Below are 27,972 nucleotides of genomic sequence, written 5' to 3'. Positions count from 1 at the left end.
AAAACAAATACTCTCTCCCTCTCTTCGTTGCACCTCTCTCCAAGGTTTCTCTTCCTGTTTGGATTTTGGAAGAGCGCTTCGGAGAAAGATGCGTACAAACAAGAGAAGAAAGCTTCACTCTTCGAATTCCTCAAAAACTGAAGACTCTCCTTCAACTCCCAACCCATTCCCCTTTCATCATCATCCAACCCCAGAAGAATGCCAAGGCGTCAGAGATTCATTATTGGCTTTTCACGGATTCCCTCAACAGTTTGCCAAATACCAGAGAAACCCCCATTCATCTTTCGTTTCTGCTTCTTCTTCTTCTGTACCCTGTTTCGTTTCTGACCAAGTCTCAGCTGAGCCTCCGAATGGAGAAACTGAGCAGCTAGTTACATCATTGGGAGGTCAGAAGGAGAGCATTTTGGATGGTCTAATCAGCACACTGCTCTCGCAGAACACTACAGATTCTAACTCTTCCAAGGCTTTTGTTTCTTTTAAATCTGCTTTCCCTACTTGGGAAGATGTAAGTAATCAATTTTGTCTTTCCCTTTAGTGCACCACCTCTATAACTAAGAATGCCGTTAGTTCCTGAATCCAATTTGTGCCATTAAATGAATACAAAATTTATGTTTCGCGTTTTTTTGTTTATTTGCTTGAAGTTCTTCATTGCTCTTTGTCCTGGCGCATTAAAATTTCTTTTTCCTTCCGATTCAAAAATTTCCATATTGGTACGATATACTTAAATTGAGATTTTTTCTACTAATCTTTGGACTTTTCTTGTTTCCGGCTAAAGGTTCTGGCAGCTGACTCTAAATGTGTGGAAAATGCAATAAGATGTGGTGGTCTAGCTGCAACTAAAGCTTCTTGCATAAAAACTATCTTGAGATCTTTGCTTGCGAAGAGAGGAAAAATATGTTTGGAGTATTTGCGTGATATGTCAGTTAATGAAATCAAAGCTGAACTGTGCTCTTTCAAAGGCATTGGCCCCAAAACGGTAATTATCTCTTTTTTACATTTTCCCCTTATCTCTCTGTCAGTTAATCAACATACTGAAAGAGGGGCCCAAAAAGTGAGTGGTAAAATGGTGTGACCAACAGAGAGCTATGGACCATCTTCTAATTTCTTCTTATGATCACAGTGCCCACTAAAAAACACAATGCGTAGTGGCCACAGTGACACCACCAATGGACTTTTCTTACCTATATACCTTTAAAATAGCTGCAAGAGAGCATTCAAAAGTGAATCTCAATTTTGCTTGTTGGATCATGCAAAGCATGAAAACGGAGTTTGTTGGTGGGGGGTCTGGAGTTTAGGAAACAAAGTCAGAGACTAGACTTCAGGCTAAAGGCACTCTAAATTTGTCTAGAGAAAGGATAATGGAGGAACAAATGGTTCACATTCTCAGGGTGCTCACCACATAGTTTACATGTTTGGTCTTTAATTATGTTCATTTTTTTATTATGAAATGTGATTTAAAATTTATATGAATTAAACCAATTATGCTCGTCTTCCTTCACAATCAATCTACTGTCAGGTTCTTATCTTTTGCTACGAACACTAAAAAATGCACAACCTTTGGTGGCGTATGAACTTTCTAAGAGATAGCTGCTGATTGACCTGCTTAAGGTCATAGTCATTGACATTAGCATATTGAGAAGTGTATGACATAGAAATATCACATTTTCAGACCATAATGTCCTCTCTTGAGCTTCTAATATAGATGTTTTCTAGCATGGACAGTATGTTATGGGCCTCAAGGCTTCATTATCCCTTAATATTTTTCTTAAGTTCAAATCCCACTTGCCGGAGTTACTGACAACATTGTATGAGTTTTTGACCAATATGCCGTGATTTCTAGCGGGCCTGAAAGTAATGGGGAAGGAATCTCTACGATGCAGCTCTCTTACCCAGGGGCCCAACCTGGAGGAGATGAGTTCCCCACTCCTGATATGAATGGAGAAATCCTCTCCGAAGTGCAGTAATTGCCTTCAAATTTGCTTTCAAAGGTTGGATGCAGAGGTGTAGGGGGAGTACGAAGGAGGAGGCCAATGATTATCGAATTATCAATACTTGCTTGATACTATTTGTCTCCACTTACTGCTCTTATCATTGTCAACTTCCTTGATCATTTTGTTAGAAGGGTGTCATCATTCATGTTTCTTACGTTTTTTATGCCAAGGCATTCTGCATTTGGGTTTGCAAACCTTAGTTGAGGTAACAATGTGGTTTTATTCCGAGTTGAATTTGTTGATTTTCAGGACTTCGTGAATTTAGCTCATAGAGAAAATGGGAGAGAAACCCATTGGGAGAAAACTGGAGGAAGAAGGGTTATGGACTTTATTCCTAATCCTCCTCCTGAAGCTCTATTTTTAGATTTATGAAACTACTGTATTACAATAATACCCCTGAACTTAGGGTTTAGAGTTTAAAGTTTTAACCCTAGAACTTTAACTTAATTATATCAATGCCATCTCTATGAGATGACCCTTTATTTACCATCCTGCCATCATTGTATGTGGGCCTATGGTCCTTCTCTTTGATCTGTGGACCTTAAAACTGTCTTCTATATCTCTTGGTTGCATGGGTCTTCCTTGGTCTTTATGGGCTTGGGCCCATCTTCTAATACACTTGGATATGTGGGCCTTCCTTGGTCGTGTAGGCTTGGGCCTTATCTTCCAACACTCCCTGTTAAGCACCTAGCCCATTCTAGGTGCAAACCATAGCTGCGCTATCGAGCATGTGGAAGGCGGCCAACCCCACCTTGTCTATTTTAGCCGTCCTTTGATGTGAATTTTTTTCTCACACCTATAGAGCCAAATCAAAGGGTCCTTAGACCCCTTAAAAATGGGAAGTCCAATTTTGTATATCTTGGGATGGTCCCACTACCTGGACCAGCACTCACGCCACTTGCTGGGTGCTCTGGTCGCAAGGCTTCTCCCTCCTTCCCGAGGGGTTGGGTTTCTTACCCCCAAGCATTCATCTAACCTATTAGATAAACTTTGAACTTGCGCATTTACCTGGTTAGAGACTTGAGAAATTCTGCTGTCCACCAACGTAGCCAGACGCCCCTCACTTTCTTCCTACCCTGCTACCAGTTCGGCGTGTATCATTTCCTTGATGCTGGCTAACAATTCAGCGTTGTTGAAGGACTCTCCCATCCTAACCTGCTCTGATACCAAATGTTAATCACCTAGCCAATATTACCCAAAAGACCGGCCTGTTAGGAGCGGGAAACATATGTACTTAACCCAGGATCCAGCTGTCTGACGCACTGTGATTGCTGTCCCATAACACTCCCCCTCAAGCTGGGGGTGAGAGAACAACATGAACTCCCAACTTGCTGCAAATGATGTATTAAATTTTTGTATAAAATGGCACTTTCTTCCGATATGCCTTCCCCCTCACGCTGGTTCTGTCGTTCATGAGACCCAACTAGCATAATATTAGTGAGAGTAAATCACTCCTAGCCGCTAAGACATTGCTCCATACTCCAGTCTTAATTCATGCTAGATGTAGGGCACACTTCGTCTTTTGTAGGTAGTGTGTCTATCGGCATTACTCTGAAGTGTTCACCTTCACCACCGTGTCCCTCCACAGGACAACGACTCTCAAGTGGTATAGTAATATATGATATTAATGGGGGGGAGTAATATAAATGTAATAATGAGTTCCTTCGTCATGGACTCCCAACCAAATGATTTTGATATTTTTGAAGGGGTATTAAGTTCCTCTGTCATAGACTCCTAACCCCAAATATTTTTGATGGGGTATTAAGTTCCTTCGTCATGGATTCTCAACCACAAATAATTTTGATATTTTTTACGGGGTATTAAGTTCCTCCGTCATGGACTCCCAACCACAAATAATTTTGATATTTTTGACGGGGAATTAATTTCCTCCGTTATGGACTCCCAACCACAAATATTTTTGATAATTTTGACGGGGACAAATAAATAATGGTATGAGGCTACGTCTTCTTCAATAATAATGTCTCATCAAAAGAGACACAATAGCAGTAGCTGAAATGGGCTTGGGCCCATTTAACACAAACCAAAATAATCCTTGTAAAATAACCCATGAAATAATTCAATGCACATATCTGTGCCAAATAATATGCTGATCAAGGAATAATCTGTCAATTCTTCAAAAATAATAATCCAGCCAGAGAAAAAATTTACTGAGTCGAGCCGAAATATGTAGAAAACTTGGGCACATATATCGAGGCAAAAAATAAGTGGCCCGAGTTAGGTTGACCTGGATCGAGTTGGTCCAAGTTGACTCTGTAAGGAATAGAACAGTAACTTCCCTTGGGTTGCTGGGTTGCTTTCCACCCGATCCGGGTTGCTTGGCAGGCGCTCGACCCGGCACTCAATTAAATCAAGTTTCCTAACTTAGAAAACTTGATATTGCTACAATGTCTTCTTCCCCAACCGCTCAATGCTGGTTTCCTGATTTATCGTCCAGAAAAGGAAACCAAGCTGGCTTGAACAATCAGCCAGCGTCTTGGCAAGATGTCATCGTCTTCGGCATCCAAAAAGGGAAACGTCTCTTCCCGACGAGCAAAGACAATCAATTGGAATGGCTATAAGAGGAAAGCCAACGGATCAATCGGCTGAAACAGAGCTCGGCGGAAATAGAGGAAACTTTCTGAATAACAACAAGGAGTTTCCGGAAAATCTTTCCAAAGATCGCCAGTAGCTAAAGTGAACTTTCCGACAACTACAATGAGTCCTTCTCGGCGCCAAAGAACTCTTGGCGGAAACAGTCCAGAGACAGAAACTCCTTGCATAATTCGGTGTCATCGTCCTCCCGCGGAAACCATGCAACAGAATTTTTCTCGGAGTCTCTGGTGCAGAGTCGTCTTCTCCGGCGACGGTGGGTCGTCTTCTTCGTCAGCCGAACAAAGTGGAACAGCAATGAGCAAACAGCTCTCTGCATTCGTCTTCTTCTTCTTCGGCAGTGGCAAACAGAGAGTGCTGGGTAACAGGCTATATTTCTGCTGCTTCCCAACGGCTACTACAATATTTGCCCGTTACCTAAGATGCTAGAGGCTCGCTCTTCCCTTTCGTCGATTATGAGATCACCGGTGTAAGATACTTCTGACGATAGGAAGTCTATACTTTCAGCATGTTGGAAGATGGGCTGAAGCCCACGAGCTCAAGACAAGAAGCCCACACGTCAAAGGAGTGACATATGTGTAAAATATGGTACTTTCCATAAAGATGGCATAGAAGTGTAAATATGTGTTCCTTTTATGTCTTTTGTTTTATCAAGTTGTAGCCCTAAGGGTATTGTAAAACTATAAATAAAGGCATTGGCTAAGAGGTAGGGCATTGAAGCACTCTCCTCTATTTCCACAAATTCGTCCAACCCTCATCTTTCTTTTTTACGCAACCCTCTTCTCCCTTAATCCAAACTCTCTTCTTCCACATTCTTCTTCTTCTCTTCTCCTTCTCTCTTGTTCTTCTTCTTCTTTCTTGTTGATCTAAAGTTCCTTTCATGAGATCCTAAATTCTACATGGTATCAGAGCAAGGAGTTTAGGATCTCTTCATGGAGTTATTATGAAATCTGTTCAAGAAGTTGTAAAAGGAGTTCAGTCATAAAGAGATAAGTTCATTATCTTCTTATTTACGTTTTTTTTTGTTTCCTTTTCTTATTTACATACTCCTTTTTACTGTTTTTCTTTACTTCTTGAATTTTGAGTCACATCAAGTCAAGATAAGTCTTTATATGTTGTAATGATTTATTTCTATGACTAAATTGATGTTATAATCTTGACTCCTTGTAAATCAATTACAAGAGTGATCTAGATCATTTGTTGTTTGCATCTTATTAAGATTGATGGGTGAAATTCAATTACCTTTATGTAATTTGGATCCATCTCATTTGAGGTAGAATTCCAGCACATGTTGTTGTATCTTCTCCTACTTTAGGTTGCTCATGGGTTTGTGTTGTGTTGTTGGATGCCCATTACATGTTTGATGAAATGCCAACAGCCATTTACCCTTTGTAGTTCCCTTTTTTTTAACTTCAACAATTGAATTTTTTTCTTATGTTGAAGTCTCCCATGAGCTGAAGATAAATTTCTTCCAAGTGTCTTGGTTTGTCATTAAATCTTCTCTAAATTTTTGTCTATTGCTCGTTTGTGTTGGAGTTTGGATTAAGGCCTAATCGGTTGCATCTACTTTCTTCTCTTTGTTCTTATGAATACAAGAGAAGTTGAGTGATGGCTGGATGTTATTATCACTTTCTAAAGGCACAAATTTGTTGATAATTTGGTGCTTGCCCTTGTGAAAGAAATTGGTTTTTTGAAGAAGGCCTTTTCCCTTGACCTCCATATTTTACTTGCCTCATCATGGAGATTGGATACAATAGTAATAAGAGTGATATACTTCGTATTACTACAATTCCACTTAGAGGTCTCTCCAATTACATGAGCTGGTCACAATCAGTTCGGAGGGTTCTTATTACTCGTGACCTCTTGAGCCACGTTGTTAACTTTCCTCCTCCGATTGATGATGAAGATGCGTCCTACCACAAGTGGGTTAAGGATGATAACATGGTGATAAGTTGGCTCATTAATAGCATGGAAGAGCAGGTGGCCAACAATGTGGTCCACTTGGAAACTGCCAAGAACATATGGGACACTTGTGCCAAGCTTTACTCAAGTACTGCTTCATTACAAAAAATATATGATGTCTTACAAAACATGCTGCATACAAAACATGGAGATAATATTCACGAATTTTTGGCACGGTTTTGCGGTCTTCTTCAAGAATGGAAACTAGCTCAGCCATATTCCACTGATATTGCCGTTCAAGAACGACAAAGAGAAGCTTTGGCAGCAGCCATTTGCTTATCGAATATTAAACCATACCTTGAGGTGGCCAAAACTCAACTTCTAAGTTCTTCTGCTCTTCCATCCTTCGATGATATTAGTGCTACATTACTTAGGATACCAGATCCATCCCCTCCTTCCCCTATTGATGCTCCATCAATGATGTTCTCTGGCAATCGGGGAACATCTTTATCATCCCGAGGATGGGGCAGAAATATGAGAGGAGGTCCAACTATGAGAGGGGCTGAAAATAGAGGTGGTAGAATGGGTCAGAATTCTTTTCGTACTGAGCCTCAACTTTGCACTTATTGTGGCTGTCAGAACCACCTTGTGGCATCATGCTGGAAACTTCATGGCAAGCCTGATTGGGCCACAGCTAACCCAGTCTCAGTTAACGTTGAGAAAAATGAAGATAAGGCTGAATCATCATCCGGAAATGTGACTCTTACGGCTGAGGACTATGCTACATTTCAGAAAATGAAGTCCTTCATGGAATCATCTATTCCCTCATCATCTATTGCTACAACAACTATTGCCTCAGGTATACTTTTTTCCTCTTCTTCCTCTTCCTCTTGGATCATCGACTCCGGGGCCTCCGAACATCTATCAGGTAACAAACACTTGTTGCAGTCCTTATCTCCTTGTTATCCTCATAAATTCGTTACTATTGCTGATGGTACCCAAACCAAGGTTCTTGGCAAAGGTTCCTCCTCTCTTACTTCATTTATTCCCCTTCAAGATGTTTTGTTTGTTCCTCAATTTCCTTTAAATTTGCTCTCGGTTAGCCAATTGACCAAACAATTAAATTGCTCTATCACCTTCTCACCGTCTTCTTGTGTCTTTCAGGATCTCACTACGAAGCGGGTGATTGGTGGCGGCCATGAAAAGGGGGGTTTGTACTACTTCACTCTTCCACCATTAGCTGCATTATCGTCCACTACATCTAAGGCCCAACTTTGGCACAACCGACTTGGTCATCCATCTACCCCTTCACTTCGTTCTTTGGTTCCATCTTTAAAAGGACTTTCTAATATCAGTTGTGAGGTTTGTCAATTAAGTAAACATGTTAGGAGTACATATTCTCCTCGTCTTACAACTACAAGTACTGCTCCGTTTGAGCTAATACATTCTGATGTATGGGGCCCTTTATGTGTCTCAAATATTTCCCAAGTTAAATATTTTGTCATTTTTGTTGATGATTTTACTCGTGTGACTTGGTTATTTCTATTTAAAGAGCGTTCCGAAATTCTTCCTTTGTTTAAAAATTTTCATGCTATGGTCTTGACACAATTTGGGAAGAAAATTCAAACCCTTAGATCTGATAATGCTAAGGAATACATGTCTCATGACTTCAAATCATTTTGTGAGAGTAATGGGCTTATTCATCAAACATCATGTGCCTATACTCCTCAACAAAATGGTGTTGCTAAAAGGAAGAATCGTTATCTTCTTGAAGTTGCTCGGGGCCTCCTCTACTCCATGAAGGTACCCTATTTCTATTGGCCTCATGCTATACTTACAACATGCTTTCTCATTAATAGGTTACCTTCATCAGTCCTTCATCATAAAACTCCTTACTCTGTGTTATTTAATGGTGAAGATCCTTTTTCTCTTCCTTTGAAAGTGTTTGGATGTACGTGTTTTGTTCATGTTACATCTCCACATAAAAATAAACTTGATCCTCGGTCTATGAAGTGCATTTTTTTGGGATACTCTCGCACCCAGAAAGGTTATGTCTGTTATAATCCTACCCTTCGAAGGATGTTTATCTCTAGGGATGTGACTTTCTTTGAGGACACTCCCTTCTACTCCTCCCATGATGCTCCTCCAGGATGGACTTGTCCTTCTACTACTCCTTGTCCGCTTGTGCCGTTCAATCTTGAAGTGGATCCATCCCCTGATGCACCGGCCGTACCTTCACCTGTGGAGTTATCAGATCCACCTGAGGTAAGTCCTTCTCCTCCTATGTATGGGCCTGAATTTGATACTCGGCCTATTGCTTTAAGAAAAGAATGTCGCTCCTGTACCACTTCGCATCCTATCTCAAATTTTATGTCTCACCATCGCTTGTCTTCCGAGTGTTTTCAGTTTCTTGTGTCCCTTTCTTCTTCTTCTGTTCCACAGTCGTATCAGGAGGCCCTGAGACATCCAGGATGGAAGGCGGCTATGGATGAAGAAATACACGCCTTATATGAAAACCAAACCTGGTACTTAACATCACTCCCGAAAGGTAAAAGACCGGTTGGTTGTCGATGGTTTTTTTCTGTGAAACATAATCCGGATGGAGCGGTTGCTCGTCTTAAAGCTCGACTGGTTGCTAAGGGCTATACGCAGTGCTATGGGATAGATTATGAGGAGACCTTCTTTCCTGTTGCAAAATTGAATTCGGTACGCATCATCTTATCTATTGCTGCTAACTCCTCATGGCCCGTCTATCAGTTGGATGTTAAAAATGTTTTTTTAAATGGTGATATCAGTGAGGAAATTTATATGGTTCAACCACCTGGTTATGTGGTTGAGGGGGAGTTAGTATGCCGGTTAAACAAGTCTTTATATGGGCTTAAGCAATCCCCTCGGGTTTGGTTTGATTAATTTAGTCAAACACCCCTACGGTTTGGTTTTCATCGGTGCTCAGTTGATCATTCCGTATATTATAAAGATACGGTCAAAGGGAAAATATTATTGGCCGTATACGTGGATGATATTATCTTAACCGGTGATGATGCTTTGAGCATATAAGAGGTGAAACAGATGATATGTCAGGAATTCAAGACTAAAGACCTTGGTATGCTTAAATATTTTTTGGGTATAAAAGTTCTTCAATCCAAACATGGGATAATATTGTCTCAAAGGAAATATGTCTTGGATCTCCTTGAAGAAACAGGAATGAAGGGTTGTAGACCAGTTGACACACCTATGGATACAAATGTAAAATTATGTGCCACAAATGAAGAAGATATTGATATTGGCAAATATCAAAGACTCGTGGGAAAATTGATTTATCTCACGGTAACTAGGCCAGACATATCATATGTTGTAAGTGTGGCGAGTCAATTCATGCACAAACCACAAATTACCCACTGGCAGGCTTTAGAGAGAATATTACGTTATCTAAAAGGAGCTCTAGGAAGAGGATTGCTGTATAAAAAACATGGGCACTTCAATATAGAAGGCTTCTCAGATGCAGATTGGGCTGGATCTCCTGATGATAGAAAATCTACATCTGGATATTGTACTCTGGTTGGGGGAAACTTGGTTACATGGAAAAGTAAGAAGCAAAATGTGGTTGCAAGATCTAGCGCCGAAGCAGAATACAGAGCTATGGCCCATACCGTTAGTGAACTTTTATGGATTAGGACCCTTCTTACCGAACTAGGTTTTTATAAAAAGGGGTCCATGAATCTGCATTGTGATACTGAAGCAGCTATTCATATCACTTCAAATCCAGTTTTTCATGAAAGAACTAAACATATTGAGGTGGATTGTCATTTTATACGGGAGAAGCTTCAAGTAGGAATAATCTCTCTCAAACATGTGTCATCTCAAGAGCAAGTAGCTGATACTCTCACAAAACCCGTTACATCTAAAATCCTATCGTTTATATGTAGCAAGCTGGGTATTTATGATGTATTTTCTCCTCCAGCTTGAGGGGGAGTGTTGGAAGATGGGCTGAAGCCCACAAGCTCAAGACAAGAAGCCCACACGTCAAAGGAGTGACATATGTGTAAAATATGGTACTTTCCATAAAGATGGCATAGAAGTGTAAATATGTGTTCCTTTTATGTCTTTTGTTTTATCAAGTTGTAGCCCTAAGGGTATTGTAAAACTATAAATAAAGGCATTGGCTAAGAGGTAGGGCATTGAAACACTCTCCTCTATTTCCACAAATTCGTCCAACCCTCATCTTTCTTTTTTACGCAACCCTCTTCTCCCTTAATCCAAACTCTCTTCTTCCACGTTCTTCTTCTTCTCTTCTCCTTCTCTCTTGTTCTTCTTCTTCTTTCTTGTTGATCTAAAGTTCCTTTCATGAGATCCTAAATTCTACACAGCAGAAAACCATTCTGTTGTAAACAGAGAGCTTGCTGAAACGTAATGAATCAAGAACTCAAATCGAGTCCTCATTCTGCTACTACTCGACAACTACTACAATTTTTCTCAAAAAAACAGAGAAGATATTGGGCATGTAGCTCTGCTATTATTCAATTGTTAAGGATGAGCAGTGCCAGAGACAAATATGCAACTATATAAAAAATAAAAATACTAACAACTAAAACAGAACGGAAAAAGACTAACAAATATAAAAATAAAAAAAATTCCAGCAACTATAAAAAAATCAATATGAGAAAAAAATAATGGATTTCTTGAATCCTGAAAATCAAAGCTCTGATACCATGTTGATTTTCAGAACTCCATGAATTTAGGTCATGGAGAAAAAGGGTGAGAAACCCATTGGGAGAAAACTGGAGGAAGAAGGGTTGTGGACTTTATTCCTAACCCTCCCCCTGAAGCTCTATTTATAGATTTATGAAACTACTGTATTACAATAATACCTCTCAACTTAGGGTTTAGGGTTTTAACCCTGAAACTTTAACTTAATTACATCAATGCCATCGCTATGAGATGACCCTTTATTTACCATCCTGCCATCATTGTATGTGGGCCTATGAGCCTTCTCTTTGATCTGTGGGCCTTGAGCCTGTCTTCTATACCTCATGGTTGCATGGGTCTTCCTTGGTCTTTATGGGCTTGGGCCCATCTTCTAATACACTTGGATATGTGGGTCTTCCTTGGTCGTGTGGACTTGGGCCCTATCTTCCAACAGAATTGTAATTAGATAGTTCAGTCCTTGAGAAGTTGTATCATGGCGAAGTTAATTTTTGAAAGTCTATATCTGATGTTTAATAGGAAGCTCAATTTTAGGATTATAAATGATGGATTGATCAATTTTGAGAAAAAATGATGTGTTGCTGACAGTTGCTGTAATTCATGATTCAATTTTGTTGGGTTGAGTTCGGTTCCATCCCAAAATGACTAGCTACTTAGGAGGCCTATTGTTTAACCTTACAACCCTAGTACTTTTCTTAACTCTTCTCTATGTGGGACTTCTCTCACTCAATACTGCCATCCATATCTAGGCTTATATATAACAGGTTTGAGACATGGGCACAAACTCCTAGCGGAGCATACAACACCCAGACTCCCACCTCATGGAGGTCACAACAAACAGACTCCCACCTCATGGAGTCACAACACAGATAACCTGAGACTCCCACCTCATGGAGGTCACAACCCACAAACTCCCACCTCATGGACCACAACACTGACAACCTGGGGAGCACGAACGAGTCCTCGGCCATGGACACATCCTATTCTGATATCACTGTTGGGTTGAGCTCGGTTCCATCCCAAAATGATTATCCACTTAGGAGGCAAATTACTCAACCTTATAACTCAATCACTTTTCTTAACACTTCTCTATGTGGGATTTTTCCTGCTCAACAAGCTTCATATTCACAAAATTTTTGGAGCACCTTTAGTTCAAGCTTTTTGTGTGCTTATTCTTTTATATTTTCTTAGTCTCGTGTTGGATTCATTCACTAACTCCACTTGACCTTCTACTTTGCCTCAAAATTTCTGATAATAGGTTGCTGAATACCTACACTTTATTCAATATTTAGAATGATTCGAGTGTATGTAAGTGATATAAGCAATGCTATCCAACATTTGAAAACAGTAAAGACTAGACAGTTCCTTCTGTTCTTTTGGCAAACTAGAACATTCAAAATTTATGAAGATTGTGTATGTCTTAGTACATTTACGAAATCTATTTAGATCATAGATCTATTTAGATCTATGAGAGCTGTTAAATGTTTCTAAAAGAAAGCTAGAGGACATTTCAGGTGTAACTGCAGATGTCATTTGGATGAGGAGACTAAACAGATTAAATGTGCACACTGTGCACCAAAGATTGTGCTTATTAATGTCAAGCATTCTCATAGTTCCTAGACTTTAGTCCTGAATTTTTGTGATTCTTTTAAGATTGAATATACTCATACGTTGCTGTTTCTATCAGTAACACTGAACATCAAGGTTGAAGCTACTGACTAGTGGGAAAATTGTGATATCATTGGTGAGTAAGGCAGCTTTTGCATGAAGGCAGTTTAATAAATTATCAATATTATAAAAAAAGGCAGCTTTTGCATGAAGTTACACCCAGAAGTTAGTGGTTGTAGTTAGTTGAATTGTCCAGAAATCGGAACACTAAGCTTCTGGTGAAGAAACTTTATATTTTTAGCTTACTGGTACTGAAAAAAATAATTAAAGAAGAGGTAGATCGAGTGATACAAGGCCAGACTCTTAATTCCATTGCTGAAGTTCCCTTATCAACACCCTCTAGATAACTTTGATAGCAGGCTCTTTGTAAGATGAAATCTTGTTACCAAGTCATGCTGCAGGCCGCTGTTCTATCTGCACAGAGTGAAAGCCAAGCATGTTTCTCTTTCTTTTCCTCTTTGTGACGGACAGCCTATCTCAGAAAGTAATGCCTAGTTCTCAAATCTTTCATATTGCTGGCCTTTTACTAGTTTTCAGCAGTTGCTTAAATTCGAGTTCTGACCTACAGTGGATTAAAACGCATAAAAGTCACTTGGGTTCCACATGTTTGTGTAGAACAGAGTAAACTTGGACATTAGTTGGGCATTCATCATTTCATGAGAATGATAACAGCACGGGCATTATGCTATCTTTCTGAGGCCAAGTTACATTATTATGTTGTTTTTTCTTTCATGTCAAAACAGTTAGGATGAATGATCTGATGGCCTTTGGTATTTATTTCAACCTTTTTTATTCATTTGAGCTATGATTTGTGTTGTGTTTTCATTATTGCTAGGCACTGTGCACCGAATAGTTTAATTAGTTAATTTATTTTTAAATGCAGTAAGGGTAATGTTTTTGGTGAATGTATCCTATTGGTTTGTTTGTTCATTTGAAAAATATGGAAACCATCCAAAGTATATTGTGGAACAGGGTGATGGCTGTTGTCTATAATTCTGCAAGCTGCATTAAAGCACCGAAATGCGAAAAGCTCAAATTATGTGGAAACTGTACAAGTTTATATATAGATATGAAAGGCATAATCAACTTACATTTCTTCATGCATTTAATTGACCATGTTTGACTTGTGAATGTCCGCATGGTTGTCATCTGTTTGTTGACAGTTACTGAATTTAACCCTAAAATGTATTCTTTCATCAACACTATAGCTTTTTTCAACCTACCTTACAAGCTCCATTTATCTTCCTGTATTTCGTTTTTGTTGTCTTTTTGCCTGCTTAAATGTTAGCTTACATTTTTCTTTCAAGTCTTCCATCGCCATTCGACTTATGTCATTTTTAGCCTTCATCTACTCCTTGCCAGTTCTTCAATCGTCATTGCAAATCCTTCCAACTGATTCACATCTTGGTCTTACACATTCTCAAACCATCTCTATTGGCTATAGATCCTTCTCTCAGCTTCTATTAGTTTTTTCATGTTTAACTTTGTTTTTCTTGTTTGCAATATCCACTGCATCATTTGTTATGTGCCACACCAGATGATCTGCTGTGGATGATGACCCATGCTTCCTTACTGTCTTCTATTTACTTCAGATAGCATGGCCTGTCTAACGGTTGTAGAAATTTGTCTTCACCCTTGGTATGTGTATTGCTAGCACCTTGGATCCTAGTCAATCTCCCTTTTGCTCGAGTAATTAGGCAAAGGTAGCAAAAAACAGTCTCTTTTGAGTTGGACTGCCCCTTAACAGATAGTGTTAACTGGGTGAGATGATTGTGTCAGGTTGACAGCCAGCACAGCCCCTTAACCTGAACTGGAGCCAGATAGTGTTTAGTGTGCAGGATTGGTTGAGTCAGGTTGACAGCTATCACAAAAGTTCTGTCAAATATTAGAAAATATATCTGAATGCACTGAAGTTTATTTAAGACCCTAGATTAAGGATTCTTAAGGGGCATTTAGTTCCCTTGGAAAGTAGATCAACGAGGAAAAGGAAAGTGAATTCTAGTGTAATCTATTTTCCTAGAGAATGTACTGTTTGTGTTAATGTGCCTATAAAAAATGCCATGAGATGTACTTTTTGTGGTAGTGTAAAATGTATATGGAATTCATTAATAAAATGAATTTTTGATTATGTAATGGTATAGTGGCTACTTCTTGTAGATTCATGTATATAATATAATTAAATGAAGAAAATCATTGTAAGTATTTATCTTATTTTTAATTTACCTCAAATGCTTTAAGTATTGAATACATGATAGTTTAAGACTTTAAGTTACAAATTAAACAATTATGAGTTTATAAAATAAATTTTGAATTATATGACATAAACTTGAATCTTAATGATAATTAACAATTCTATTTGTTAAGGAATAGTCTCACATGGATTAACATGGATTACTGAGTACAAAGATCTCGAGTTTATTAGCTGAAAAAAAGGTTTTCTAAATTGGCTACTCATTTTGGGATGGGCCTTGGACCCAACTTAACATGGTATCAGAGTAGGTACTCATATTGTGGGCCTCTACCTAAAAACTATCTACTTGTAGAGCCACAAAAGAGGGCCTACACCTAAAAACTATCCACTTGTAGGGCCACAAAAGAAGGCCTACACCTAACTGCCTATCCTAAATTATCCACTTGTAGAGCCACAAAAGAGGGTCTACACGTGAGGGAGAGTGTTAAGGAATAGGCCCACATGGATTAACATGGATTACCAAGTATAAAGACCTCGAGTTTATTAGCTGAAAAAGAGGTTTCCTAAGTTGGCTAGTCATTTTGGGATGGGCCTTGGACCCAACTTAACACTATTCATTATAGTGTTACTTATTTTAAACAATTAACTTATCAGCTGGATTTGCTCTTGGCTGCCCGGGACCAACTGGATTCGGTGGTGTTATCCACAATAGAAATGGCGACCTCTTCTTCTTATATGCAGACCCCCTCGGCAACTCAGATTCTACCACTACAGAACTCTCTAGTCTTTTGCACGGACTCAAAATCTTCTCTAGCCACCTTTTTGGTCCCCTTCATATTGAAGGTGATTCAAAAGTGGTCATCAATTGGTGTGCTAACCATGGCCAACCCCGTGACGTCATTGGGATATGTTCAATGAAATTTGTAATTTATTTTCTCCGTTAAACTGTAAATGGAACCACATTCCGCGCTCTGCTAATCACCTGACAGACTCCCAGGCTAAGGCGGGTATTTCTCTCCAACACTTTGTTGTGGAGTCAAGCCCCCAAAGCTAGGCTTGTAATTTCCTCCCCCTTTTTATCAATATACGCACTTTCATAAAAAAAATTATCATAATAAATTAAATTATCTAAATAAAATTTGAAATTATTGAAATACTAGTCCAAGGGTGTTTTGGTCATTTCTCACATTTCTCACATTACTTTTTTTTTTTTTATAGTATGACCATTATATAGAAAATGTCTTATTTTATCTCTGGTTTAGTTTTCATTCAATTTAGACATGTATTTTAGGAGATATGTAATTTTGAGTATCGAGGGCCATTTTTGTCCTTTTGTAAATTTTCACTTAAATCCTGATTATAAAGAAGCAGGATATACTTTTTTGGCATTGTCCCCAAGGCAACAAGGTTGCTCCTCTTCCAGGTCACTTTTTGTCATTTTTTCTCTTCTATTTTCTCCCAAAATCACATATTTTTCATGGTATTAGAGTAGCAATGCAAGTCTTGGGCAAATTTCTTTCAATTTTGTGGACGTTCTCTCCATTTTCAGCAATCTTCTTGAAGGATTTTCCCATATTTCTAGAGCAGGGTAAAAATTCCAATTTTTTCCTTTTTTTGCATGTCTTAGTCTATTGGCTAATGGTTACTGCTTCTATTTGATTGATTGTTGGGATTTAAAGGTGTTTGATGATCCCAATTTGAAGAAATTCCTCAAATCTGCCTGTGTCATCGACCCAATGCTTGTATCGTCATCCATATAGCCTGCATCATCCTGGGTTCTTGCAATTAGGTCATTCTTTCATCGATATATGGTCTTAAATGCTGAAGTTGATCACTGTTGGTTCGAAATTGAGTGAATTGGGTGTTGAATTGCCCTAATTGAATTCGGTGTGTGGTCCATTTGATTGCACAAACATAGAATTTTGGGAAAAGTGTTTCCCTTTGGTTAATTGACGCTCTAATGTACTGGATTGTGGTGTTTTATGATATTTAATAGCTGATTCCAGCACACAAGTTGTTGTTCAGAGGACTGTTGAGAGCTTAGATGTGAAATTCTCTCAGCCTATCCAGATAATTTTGATTCGGTTGAATGGATCGAATTATGTAAACTGGTCCAGATCAGTTTTGATGTATTGAGGGCCATAAGAATAGCAAAATATATAACCGATTATCCCCCAATGCCTATTACTAAAGATTGGGTGGCAAAAGATAACTTAGTAATGAATTGGTCGGTTAACAGTATGGAGTCCAGATTTAGTGGCTTGATTTTGAGTTGTTGTACTGCTAAGGCGATGTGGACTATCTTGGCTTCCATTTTATCTCAAGAAAGTAATTTGTCAAGGATCTATGAGTTATATGTGAAGTATTTTAATATGAAGCGTAGAGGTAGATCAACGATAGATTATTTCACTGAGATGAAAATCAAATTCAAGTAACGTGATTTTTGGATGGTTTGGGGCTTGAGTATGATGCTATTAGAGCCCAGTTGTTGGCCTATAAGGATGTGATCACCCTTGAGTAAACCTTTAAAAGACTTTTTCAAGTTGAAGGTGCAGTTGTAAATAAGAATGAGTTAGGTGGAACTATCTCATAAGCAACTCCTCTTAACCTTCAACCTTCTACTAGTAAGCTTGATGGTCAGTTTCGTGGTGGTAGTAATAGAGGCAAAGGTCACTCTTATTCTACCTGTGGTTGTGGCCGAAATGATCGGGGGGATCGAAAATGTGGTCATTGTGGCAGGACTAATCATATTTCTAAGAAATGCTGGAATTTTTTTGGTAAATCTACCTTAGACAACTCTATAGTCACAGATAAGGACACCTCCTCACACACTGGATCCTATAAAGAAATTTAGTAGTTAGTACAACGACTGAGTCAACTGATTGCTTTATCTACTGCTTCTTAGAGTATCAATACTCCTCCTTCATCAACGAGTGCCATGATGGCTAGTACAGGTATGATTGCATTGGATGTGTCTCATTCCCCCTAGGATCATTGATTTAAGATCCTCTATACACATGTCAGATATGCCCTCTTTATTTTAGTCCATTAGTCCATCTCATCCATATCATCGAGTTACTTTAGCTGATAGATCCACCTCTCCCATTCAGGAGGAGGTTACAGTTCACACTACTCCATACATATCCTTAGATTATGTTTTATTTGTACCAAAGTTTCCAGTTAATCTCTTGTCTGTGAGTCATATAACGAAATCTTTAAATTGTTCAGTAACCTTTTATCCTACTTCCTGAGTTTTCCAAGACTTGTAGACAAAGTGGACAATTGGTTTAGGACATGAGAAGGGAGGGTTCTACATGCTGGATGATGTATCCGTTTTTTGAGCTGTAGCACTCACTACTGCTAATTTTTCTTACTTGTGGCATCTACGCTTGGGACATCCATCACCAGTTAAGCTGCGTCAGTCTTTTCCTTCTTTGCTAGCCGATACTTCATTTAGTTGTGAGTCCTGTCAGCTTGGAAAACATCGTCGGTCCAGTTTTCTAGTTAGTTCTAGTCAAAGCACCAAGTTGTTTGAATTAGTCCATTCTGATGTATGGGGTCCGTGTCGATTCCTAGTCCATTTGGTTTTAAGTATTTTGAGTCGTTCATTTATGATTTCAATAGAGTAACTTGGGTGTATCTCCTATGGGAGAAGTCAAAGTATTTGATGTATTCCTCAATTTTTTCAATGAAATAAAGAATCAATTTGGTGTTTGTGTACACGTGCTTACTACTGACTATGGTTTGGAATATCTTAACCATAAATTTTCAGTATTTTTTGTTTCTCATTGTATTACCCATCAAACGTCCTACCCATATACACCACAACAAAATGGGGTGGTTGAGCGTAAAAACAGACATCTCCTTGAGGTTACGAGGACACTATTACTGCATATGAATGTTCCTAAATCTTTTTGGGGAGATGCAGCTTTAACTTCATTCTACTTGATTAATCGTATGCCCTCATTTGTTTGGAGTGGTCAAGTTCATCTTCATGTATTAAAACCAAATTATAAATTGTATGATGTGTTTTTTCGTGTTTTTGGATGTATTTGTTTTATTCATATGTTTGGAACTTTGGTTGATAAGTTGTCATCTTGGTCTATCAAATGTGTTTTTCTGGGACATTCTCGTTGACCAAAAGGGTACAAGTGTTATGATCCTATTTGACGGAAGACATGCGTTAACCGAATTGACCTTGTTTGAACGTATGCCTTATTTTGGATGCTTTATCGAGCTTCCTGTCTCACTTGAGTCTCCTTTAGACAATTTTGTTCCTATTTTAGTTTAGGATGTACCGTCTTCATTGAGTTCTTCATCGCCTCTTAGTGTTTACAGTCGTCGTTCTCATGTTCCTGTAGTGCCTCCAGCAGTTACCTCTAAAGAGCTCTCTTTACATGATCCACTAGTTTCCTCATTGCTTATAGACCCTGTTGTCTTTGATTTGGACTTGCCTATTAGTGTATGAAAGGGTAAACGATCTTGTAATTTTCATCCGCTATCCAAATATGTGTCTCTTGATTTTTTGTTCCCATTTTTCAAGTCTTTTGCTATGCTATTGTATACTTCCCATATACCTCGTTTAGTGCAGGAAGCTTTGTGCTCTTTAGATTGGAAACAAATTATGAATTATGAGATGAGTGCTTTGGTGTCTCAAGGAACATGCCGTCTATGTGATCCACCTACAGGAGCAACTATCGTAGGGTGGTTGGGTTTATACTATCAAATATAATGTTGATAGCTCGACTGAACTATACAAAGTTCGGCTGGTAGCGAAGGGGTATACATAGACTTTTTGAGTTGATGTCTTTGAGACATTCTTTTGTATCCTGACTTACTTCGTTACGTATCTTAATATTTGTGGCTCTTAATAAGAGTTGGCTTTACTTTCAACTTGATATGAGGAATGCCTTTCTATATGGTTATCTACATGAGGAAGTGTGTATGGAGCAACCTCCTGGGTATGTTACTCAGGGGAGACAAGAAAGGTATGTAAGCTGTAGAAAACTATTTATAGACTTAAACAGAGTCTATGGGCCTGGTTTGAAATGTTTAGTGCTGTGGTACTATAGTTTGAGTTTTGTAGGAACCATTGTGATCATTCTATGTTCCTACTTAAAAGGAAGATTGGTATTGTGGTTTTAGTTGTCTATGTAGATAATATTGTGTTATTTGGTGATGATCTTGATGGTATTATAGAAGTTAAACAATATCTGGCCACATATTTCTAAACAAAGGATTTGGGCTCTCTCAAGTATTTCTTTAGTATTGAAGTCGCTCATAGCAAGCGAGGTATTATTCTTTCTCAGAGAAAATATATATTGGATATGTTACAGGAGTATGATTTATTAGGTGCTTAACCCATAAACACCCTCATGAAAATTAATCATAATCTACAAGATACCTAGGGTCCTCTATTGAAGGATAAAACTCAATACTGACGGTTAGTAGGTAAATTGATCTATGCTATAGTTACCAGGCCATATATCTCATTTGTTGTGGGAGTTGTGAGCCAGCTCCTGGAAAATCCTCAGAGGATTTTGAAGTACTTGAAGGGTGCATTTTGAAAAGGTCTTTGTATACTCAGAATGGAAAGTTGATGTATTTGGGTATTCTGATGCCGATTATGTTGGGTCTAAGATGGATAGATGTTCTTCGTTAGGGTACTGTTGTTTTGTTGGAGGCAACTTGGTAAGTTGGAAAAGTAAGAAACAAATGGTTGTGGCTAGGTCTAGTGCAGAGGACGAGTATTGAGCAATTACTCATACAATTAGTGAGCTTATGTGGATTATGTATATTCTTCTTGAATTTGGTTTTACGTTACCTTATCCTATGTTATGAATTGTGGTAACCATGCAATCATTTTTATTGCCAATTGTTGGAAGACTAGGCCCAAACCCACACGACCAAGGAAGACTCACATATCCAAGTGTATTAGAAGATGGGCCCAAGCCCATAAGACCAAGGAAGACCCATGGAACCAAGAGATGTAGAAGATGGGCTCAAGGCCCATAGATCAAAGAGAAGGCCCATAGGCCCACATACATTGATGGCAGGATGGTAAATAAAGGGTCATCTCATAGAGATGACATTGATGTAATTAAGCTAAAGTTCCAGGGTTAAAACCCTAAACCCTAAGTTCAGGGGTATTATTGTAATATAGTAGTTTCATAAATCTATAAATAGAGCTTCAGAGGGAAGGTTAGGAACAATCAAGTCCATAACTCTTCTTCCTCCAGTTTTCTCCCAATGGGTTTCTTTCCCTTTTTTTCTCCATGAGCTAAATCCTTGGAGTCCTGAAAATCATCATGGTATCAGAGCATTGATTTTCAGGACTCCCATCTATGGTTTTCAGGTTCAAAGAAACCGTTATTTTTTTCTTTGCTCATATTTTTGTTAGTTTTGTTTTACCCGTCATATTATTATTGTCGTTTTTTTTTCTCTGCTTCGTTGAGCCTGGTTTTACATTGTTAAGCCTTAGTTTTCTCTGCCATCCTACTATTCAGTCTTCCCGCCGTTTGTTGCTGCCGACTAAACAACCCGTACTGCTTCATGGCGTGAATATTTTCTGCTGGTTCAGCACCAGCTATGCTCTTTGGTTGTTGCCGTGATGCTGAGGTTCTGGTTTTTGCCGAAGATAACGTTGTCGTTGCCAAAGAAGAAAAAAAAAAAAAACGAAAAAGAGAAGACACTATTGTTGAGGCTCGCGAAAGAGAAGGAGAAGAAGTTTAGTTGCTTCTCTGTTCGTATCGTTGCCGAAGAGGGAGGAGTGTTCGCCACCGTTGCCAAAGAAGAAGAAAGAAGTCGGCCACTCTCTGTTTGCCGCTGCTGGAGAAGACGAATACGAGTGCAGAGAGCTGTTTTGCGCGTTGCTGTTCCACTTTGTTCGGCTGACGAGGAAGACGACCCACCGTCACCGAAGAAGACAACCAACACTGGTAAGTTGACGAGCTCCGTTTTCTACTGCCAAGTTGCCTGAATCAACGCAGAACCTTCCGACATTGGTTTTGCCGAACACTGCTCTGACAGCTACCTTGCAATCTTTCCAAGGTTCGCAGTTTTGTGGAAGTTTCGCTCGTTTAACTGAGGAATTCTTTGCAAAATTCGTGTCACTGCCGTTGCTGCCTCTTTGGTATTTTTTTACGATCTTTGGAAATATTACAGCAAAGATCATTCTGCTGGAACAATGGATTCTACGTTGGCGTTTTTCCTTCTCTGGCGTCGCTGATAGATCCAAACTCTCGAGGGGAAAGTTTCCTCTCGATCTCTCTCTGGTTTTCCGTCTCAACGCGGGGGAAGAAGGCTTTGTTTCCTGATTAATGGTTCCTAAGTTAAGAAATTTTATTATTTTAGCGCCTAAGTTAGGAAATTTAATTGAGGGCCGAGTTAACCCAGCACCTGCCGAGCAACCCGGACTCACCTGAGTCAAGTCAGCGCAGCCCGCGCCCGAGTTCCCAGCCGACCACTATTTCAATAACCGCCAAACCGAGTCAACCCAGACCAACTCAGACTGAGTCAACTCAGGTCCGGGACAACCTGACTCAGGCCACTTAATTTTTTGCCTCGGTATACATGCCCAAGTTTGCTACATATTTTGGCACGACTTAGTAAATTTTTTTTCTTTGGCTGGATTATTATTTTTGAAGAATTGACAGATTATTCCTTGGTCAGCACATTATTTAGAACAGACATGTGCATTGGATTATTTCATGGGTCATTTTACAAGGATTATTTTGTGACATGTTAAATGGGCCTAAGCCAAAGCCCATTTCAGCTGCTGCTATTGTCTCTTTTGATGAGACATAATTATTGAAGAAGAGGTAGCCTCATACCATTATTTATTTATGTCCCCGTAAAAAATATCAATTTTTGTGGTTGGGAGTCCATGACAGAGGAACTTCATCCCTGTAAAAAATATCAAATTTATTTGTGGTTGGGAGTCCATGACGGAGGAACTTCATCCCCATAAAAAATATCAATTTTTTGTGGTTGGGAGTTCATGACGGAGGAAGTTCTTCCCCGTCAAAAATATCAAAATTTATTTGTGGTTGGGAGTCCATGACGGAAGAACTTCATCCCGTAAAAAATATCAATTTTTTTGTGGTTGGAAGTCCATGACGGAGGAACTTATTATTATATTTATGTTACTTCCCCCCATTAATATCATATATTACTCTACCACTTGAGAGTCGTTGTCCAGTGGAGGGACACGGTGGGGAAGGTGGACACTTCAGAGCAATATCTTAGCGGCTAGAAGTGATTTACTCTCACTGATATGATACCAGTTGGGCCTCATGAAGGAGAGCACCAGCGTGAGGGGGAGTGTTGGAAGATGAAGGCATATTATACAAGAAAGATGTTATACATCATTTGCAGCAACCTGGGCGTTCATGTTGTTCTCTCACCCCCAGCTTGAGGTGGAGTGTTGAAAGATAGGGCCCAAACCCACACGACCAAGGAAGGCTCACATATCCAGTGTATTAGAAGATGGGCCTAAGCCCATAAGACCAATGCAGACCCATGGAACCAAGAGATGTAGAAGATGGGCTCAAGGCCCATAGATCAAAGAGAAGGCCCATAGGGATGGGTCATCTCATAGAGATGACATTGATGTAATTAAGCTAAAGTTCTAGGGTTAAAACCCTAAGTTCAGGGGTATTATTGTAATATAGTAGTTTCATAAATCTATAAATAGAGCTTCAGGGGGAGGGTTAGGAACAATCAAGTCCATAACCCTTCTTCCTCCACTTTTCTCCCAACGGGTTTCTTCCCCTTTTTCTCCATGAGCTAAATCATGGAGTCTTGAACCCTGTATTCCATGAGAGAATGAAACATAAAGAGGTTGGTTGCCACTTCATTAGAGATGTTGTTATTCAAGGGAAGGTATAACTCCTTATGTAAAGACTTCGGACTAGTTGGGAGATATATCTACCAAGCTTTTGAGAAGACGTGAATATGTATCCATCAGTGACAAGCTGGTATTGTTTGATATATATTCTCTAGCTTGAGGGAGAGTATTAAAATACAAGTTTAGGGGTATTTTGGTCATTTCCCACATTATATTTTTCTCTTATAGTATGGCTATTAGATAGCCATTGTCTTATTTTATCTCTAGTTAAATTTTCATTCAATTTAGACATGTATTTTAGGAGATATGTAGTTTTGAGTATTGAGGAGTATTTTTTGTCATTTTAAAATTTTCACTTAAACCCTGATTATAAAGAAGCAGGACGTGTTTTTCTGGCACTATCCCTAAGGCAACAAGGGACTATTCTAGGCCACCTTTTCTCCTTTTTTCTCTCCTATTTTCTCCCTAAATCAGATATTTTCAGAAATGATTAAATTTAACACATTATTTAGATTACTGAGATAATATAAAGGTTTCATTGTAAATTTATACAAATTTGAGATATTAAAGGTTAGAGTGTTATATATAATAGTTTAAAGTCCAATGGGATTACCGACTCCAAGTCAGATGAGTTGCAGGATGTTCTTCATGGGCTTTGCTTATTTCATTAGCATCTCTTTGGGCATTTGGAGGTGAAGGGGGTTCTTAGTATGTAATCAATTAGTGTTCCAAGTCTCTGAAGTATCCTTGGTGACACCAAAATGTCTTTTTTGAAGTGTGTAACCTGGCATCTTCAGTGTTTTGTAATTGCTCTCATGTAAAAACAAGTGCTAATGGTCTGGCCGATAGGCTAGCCAATGAGGGGGCTAATTGTTTCAATTGCCTCCTCATCCTTTTTTTATTTGCCTCTTGGTTGGTTGCCAAAAAACTCCTTTTTCCAAAAAGAAATTTTTACAATTGATAACAAGCATTTGAATTTTAAGATAGTCAAGAATTAAAATTTTAAATATATTATTTTATTATATATAATAATATAATAATATAAGAATATTATATAAGATAAATGATATATTTAATTATAAATCAATATATTGCAAAAATGAAATAATTATTTTCATAATAATTATTTAAATTTTTTAAATAATATTAAATATTTGTATCGGAATTGTTAAGAAAAATTCCATTTTTTCAGAAAATAAAAATGGAGGAGAAGGCCCTCTTGTTGGTAATGGGGGGTCTTACCCCCCTAATTTCGATCTACCTCCGGTCAGAGGGGGACTGGAAGTGGGGAGGAGGAGGCCCCCCCTTCCCCATAACCATTGCTTTCTGTGGGAAAATGATTGGTAGGGGTGGGGGAAGGACCTCCTCACTAGATTCGATCTCCTTCCAGTGGGAGGGAGATCGGAAGGGGAAGGAGGACATCCTTCCTCATCTCCTTATTGCTTTCTGCACGTAAAGAGATGTCGGAGGGTGGAGGCAAAGAATTAGAGGGAAGTTGAAAGTAGAGACAGAATCGAGAGCGAACCATCCGGGTGATTCAGCTTGGGAGGGTGTGGCAGAGAGTGAGTTACGGGTGAAGAGACAGCGGAAGCGGAAAAAAAAATTGGGAGGATGACAGATACAAAGGGATAGATCTGCTTTGATACCATATAGAATTTAAGAATTGAGAATAATATTTGCCATGATTTTCATTGATGATGAGATAGTGACTGTAGAGATTACAACTCTTCAGAGTTTGAGTCTATTTGGTACTTGTATTTCAATCCTTATCCTTATCTCTATCAATACCCTCCTACTGTTGACAATTGGAGAGAGCCGTGAAACTGGGTCTCTGAAATCTTCTTCTGTAAGTTTTTATATAACCCATAAAATATTTCTTTTTTTGAACCTGTGAAAGTCTGGATAATGGAGTAATGTACCTCAGACTTCAAATGTCTCTCACATACATGAGTTCATGCATTAAGTTTGTTTTTGTAAAATAAGTTTCATGTATGTAATCTGGCTTCCTGCATCACCTAAATTACATTTATATCTCTGAAGTAATGAGTTACTCATCTACTGGAAACTCCGCACCACAGTTTGTGAGCTTTCTTCCTGATAACATACTTTGAATGTGAGTTTGGTTGTTGTACGGTTTCCAGGTGGCATGTGTTCTAATGTTTCATCTTCAACAGGATGACTTTCCTGTGGACACTCATGTAAGTGGATTCCATTTCTGGATATGAATTGTTCCGTCAAGAATTTCTATATATGGTATGTTAACCTGTGAAACCCGGCATCTCTAGGTTTTCCGGATTGCCAAAGGCATCGGCTGGGTCCCCGTGGGAGCAGACAGAGAAAAGGCGTATCACCATCTCAACAGACGCATCCCAAATGAATTGAAATTTGACTTGAATTGCCTACTTGTCACGCATGGGAAAGCTTGTAAGAAGTGCAGCAAAGAGGATGATGCTCCGTCTAACATCTGCCCTGTATCGCTTTATTATAGTAGCAGCACTAATTAAAGTAAGCATTTTCAACACTAATCTCTTAACCCTATTACTCTAGTTGCATCTTGTGCTTTCTTTCTTTTTTGTCTTTTCCATTCTTGCTACTTCTCCAATTCATAAGCAAAAAGAACCAGACTAGAGAACTGTGGGGGACCTCAGATATGAATAGAATCTTGTTAAGTAATAAATCATGCTGGATCATGCTACTTTTGCATGATTGTGCGATTCAACTGGGTATATCTTTCATTTTCAAGAAGGTGGGATTTTAATAATGGAGTACCCGGTTGTCTTTGTTGAGAGAACTGTTTAGAGCATTGTTGTTTCTGGGCGACAAGATATATTGTTGGCACCTTTTGATCCTATCCTTATCGCAGCAACTGGCTTCATTTAAAAAGCATTAAGTCATCCAACTAACCCACAGAAGCACAGATCTCTCCATTGACAGTCTTATCGAGGAGAAACATTAGTTTATGTTTAATCATTTGCGTGCCTGCTTGGACTGGAAACAACGTTTTGAATACATGATTTAGAATACAGTAGCATCAGTGAGGCACGTAAGTTACAGAACAGGATATGCACCATATCAATCCGTCCCCAGACTGTTTTCTATTTTACAGGAAGATATTTGATGAAAAAGCTGGGGCGACGAGTATGGACAGTCTAATGTTTCCAAGATGTCCCATGAAAGGCAAGAAGAGCTAAAGGTGGCGTCTAATCAAACACAACTGTCCCACGCAAATGCTTCTGCTTGTTTATTCAATAATGGTAGGCCGCTGATGACTTCGATTCATCTGTCAAACCATGCTTTTGACATAAAATATAGGGCTTGTCCTCTCCCAGAAGATTTGCTCAGATCTCATTCCGAGACTATTCTGTGCTTACATCATTAACCATTATTAATGTTCCCATTTCTCCATTTTTGTTAAAAAAACCCCCTAGATTCACCTGCATCCCATCTATCTTGAAAGGTATTCAACTCATTCGGTACTTAGATTTGCCTCAAGCCTGGGTTTGAGTGACTGCACTGCTTTGCATAATGTGCATGGGTGAGTAGTCAGCCCCAACATAATATATTCCATTATACTGGAACATTTTGTCGAACAGTATGAATGCTTGCCCTCTTTTGACTTTAGAAGATTGCAGAGATCTTCCATCTTGCTCCTTCTTTAAGCATGGAATATGATTTCTTAATCCAAAGTGGTGCTGATGACATGCAACTGCAGATTGGTTTTTCTTTGAAGACGTCGGATCGCTCTGTTTTGCGAAACAGATTGAATGACTTGGATGGCGGAAAACGGTAGGAGCCGTGTCTTCATCCTTGTATTGAAAGTTCTATCTGATACTGTTGTAGTGGCCCCCAACACGATTGACGATGACACACCACTTTGATCTGACTTTCAGTTTTTTTTTTTTTTTTTTTTTTAAATGTTTGTCACCAATTTGACTACGTATACGCTGTGTTCATGATCATTGGATAATCTTCTCCGCGAATCGCTCTTGCAATATAAAAGGGGCTTCACCCATTGCATGTGCTGCATGAGCTTTCATTAGGATTCTTTGAGTAGAGGA

The 27,972-nt window shown here is 38.9% G+C and overlaps 1 protein-coding gene across 7 annotated transcripts; it reads left to right on the top strand.

The window, feature by feature from the left end:
- Positions 1–41: 41 nt before the first annotated feature.
- On the top strand, positions 42–27,965 carry LOC137940970 (putative DNA glycosylase At3g47830). 7 transcript variants are annotated; one of them, XR_011110343.1, is made up of 6 exons: positions 42–505; positions 776–976; positions 26,056–26,112; positions 26,200–26,419; positions 27,002–27,107; positions 27,627–27,965. XR_011110343.1 is itself a non-coding variant. In XM_068786117.1 (5 exons), the coding sequence occupies exons 1-4, from the start codon at positions 89–91 to the stop codon at positions 26,416–26,418; spliced, it is 861 nt and encodes a 286-aa protein (XP_068642218.1). In that variant the 5' UTR covers positions 42–88; the 3' UTR covers position 26,419; positions 27,002–27,965. The 7 variants fall into 7 exon arrangements, 5 of the variants coding, with proteins under 5 accessions (XP_068642218.1, XP_068642217.1, XP_068642215.1 ...); XR_011110342.1 differs by having other exon boundaries at positions 27,002–27,168; XM_068786117.1 differs by having other exon boundaries at positions 26,089–26,112; positions 27,002–27,965.
- Positions 27,966–27,972: the final 7 nt, after the last annotated feature.

This window comes from Aristolochia californica, unplaced genomic scaffold, assembly GCF_029961685.1.
Source record: "Aristolochia californica isolate CCGP_79_NKW_82.1479 unplaced genomic scaffold, dmAriCali1.0.hap1 SCAF_9, whole genome shotgun sequence".
NCBI classification, from domain to species: Eukaryota; Viridiplantae; Streptophyta; class Magnoliopsida; order Piperales; family Aristolochiaceae; genus Aristolochia; species Aristolochia californica.
The sequence above is the reverse complement of the archived record's forward strand: the minus strand, read 5'-3'. Positions and strand labels throughout refer to the sequence as shown.

Coding starts and splice junctions, on each gene's coding strand:
- LOC137940970 (XM_068786116.1), top strand. CDS start 89: ATGCGTACAAACAAGAGAAGAAAGCTTCACTCTTCGAATTCCTCAAAA. Junction 506..775: donor CTTTCCCTACTTGGGAAGAT/GTAAGTAATCAA, acceptor TTCCGGCTAAAG/GTTCTGGCAGCTGACTCTAA. Junction 977..26,055: donor AAGGCATTGGCCCCAAAACG/GTAATTATCTCT, acceptor TACGGTTTCCAG/GTGGCATGTGTTCTAATGTT.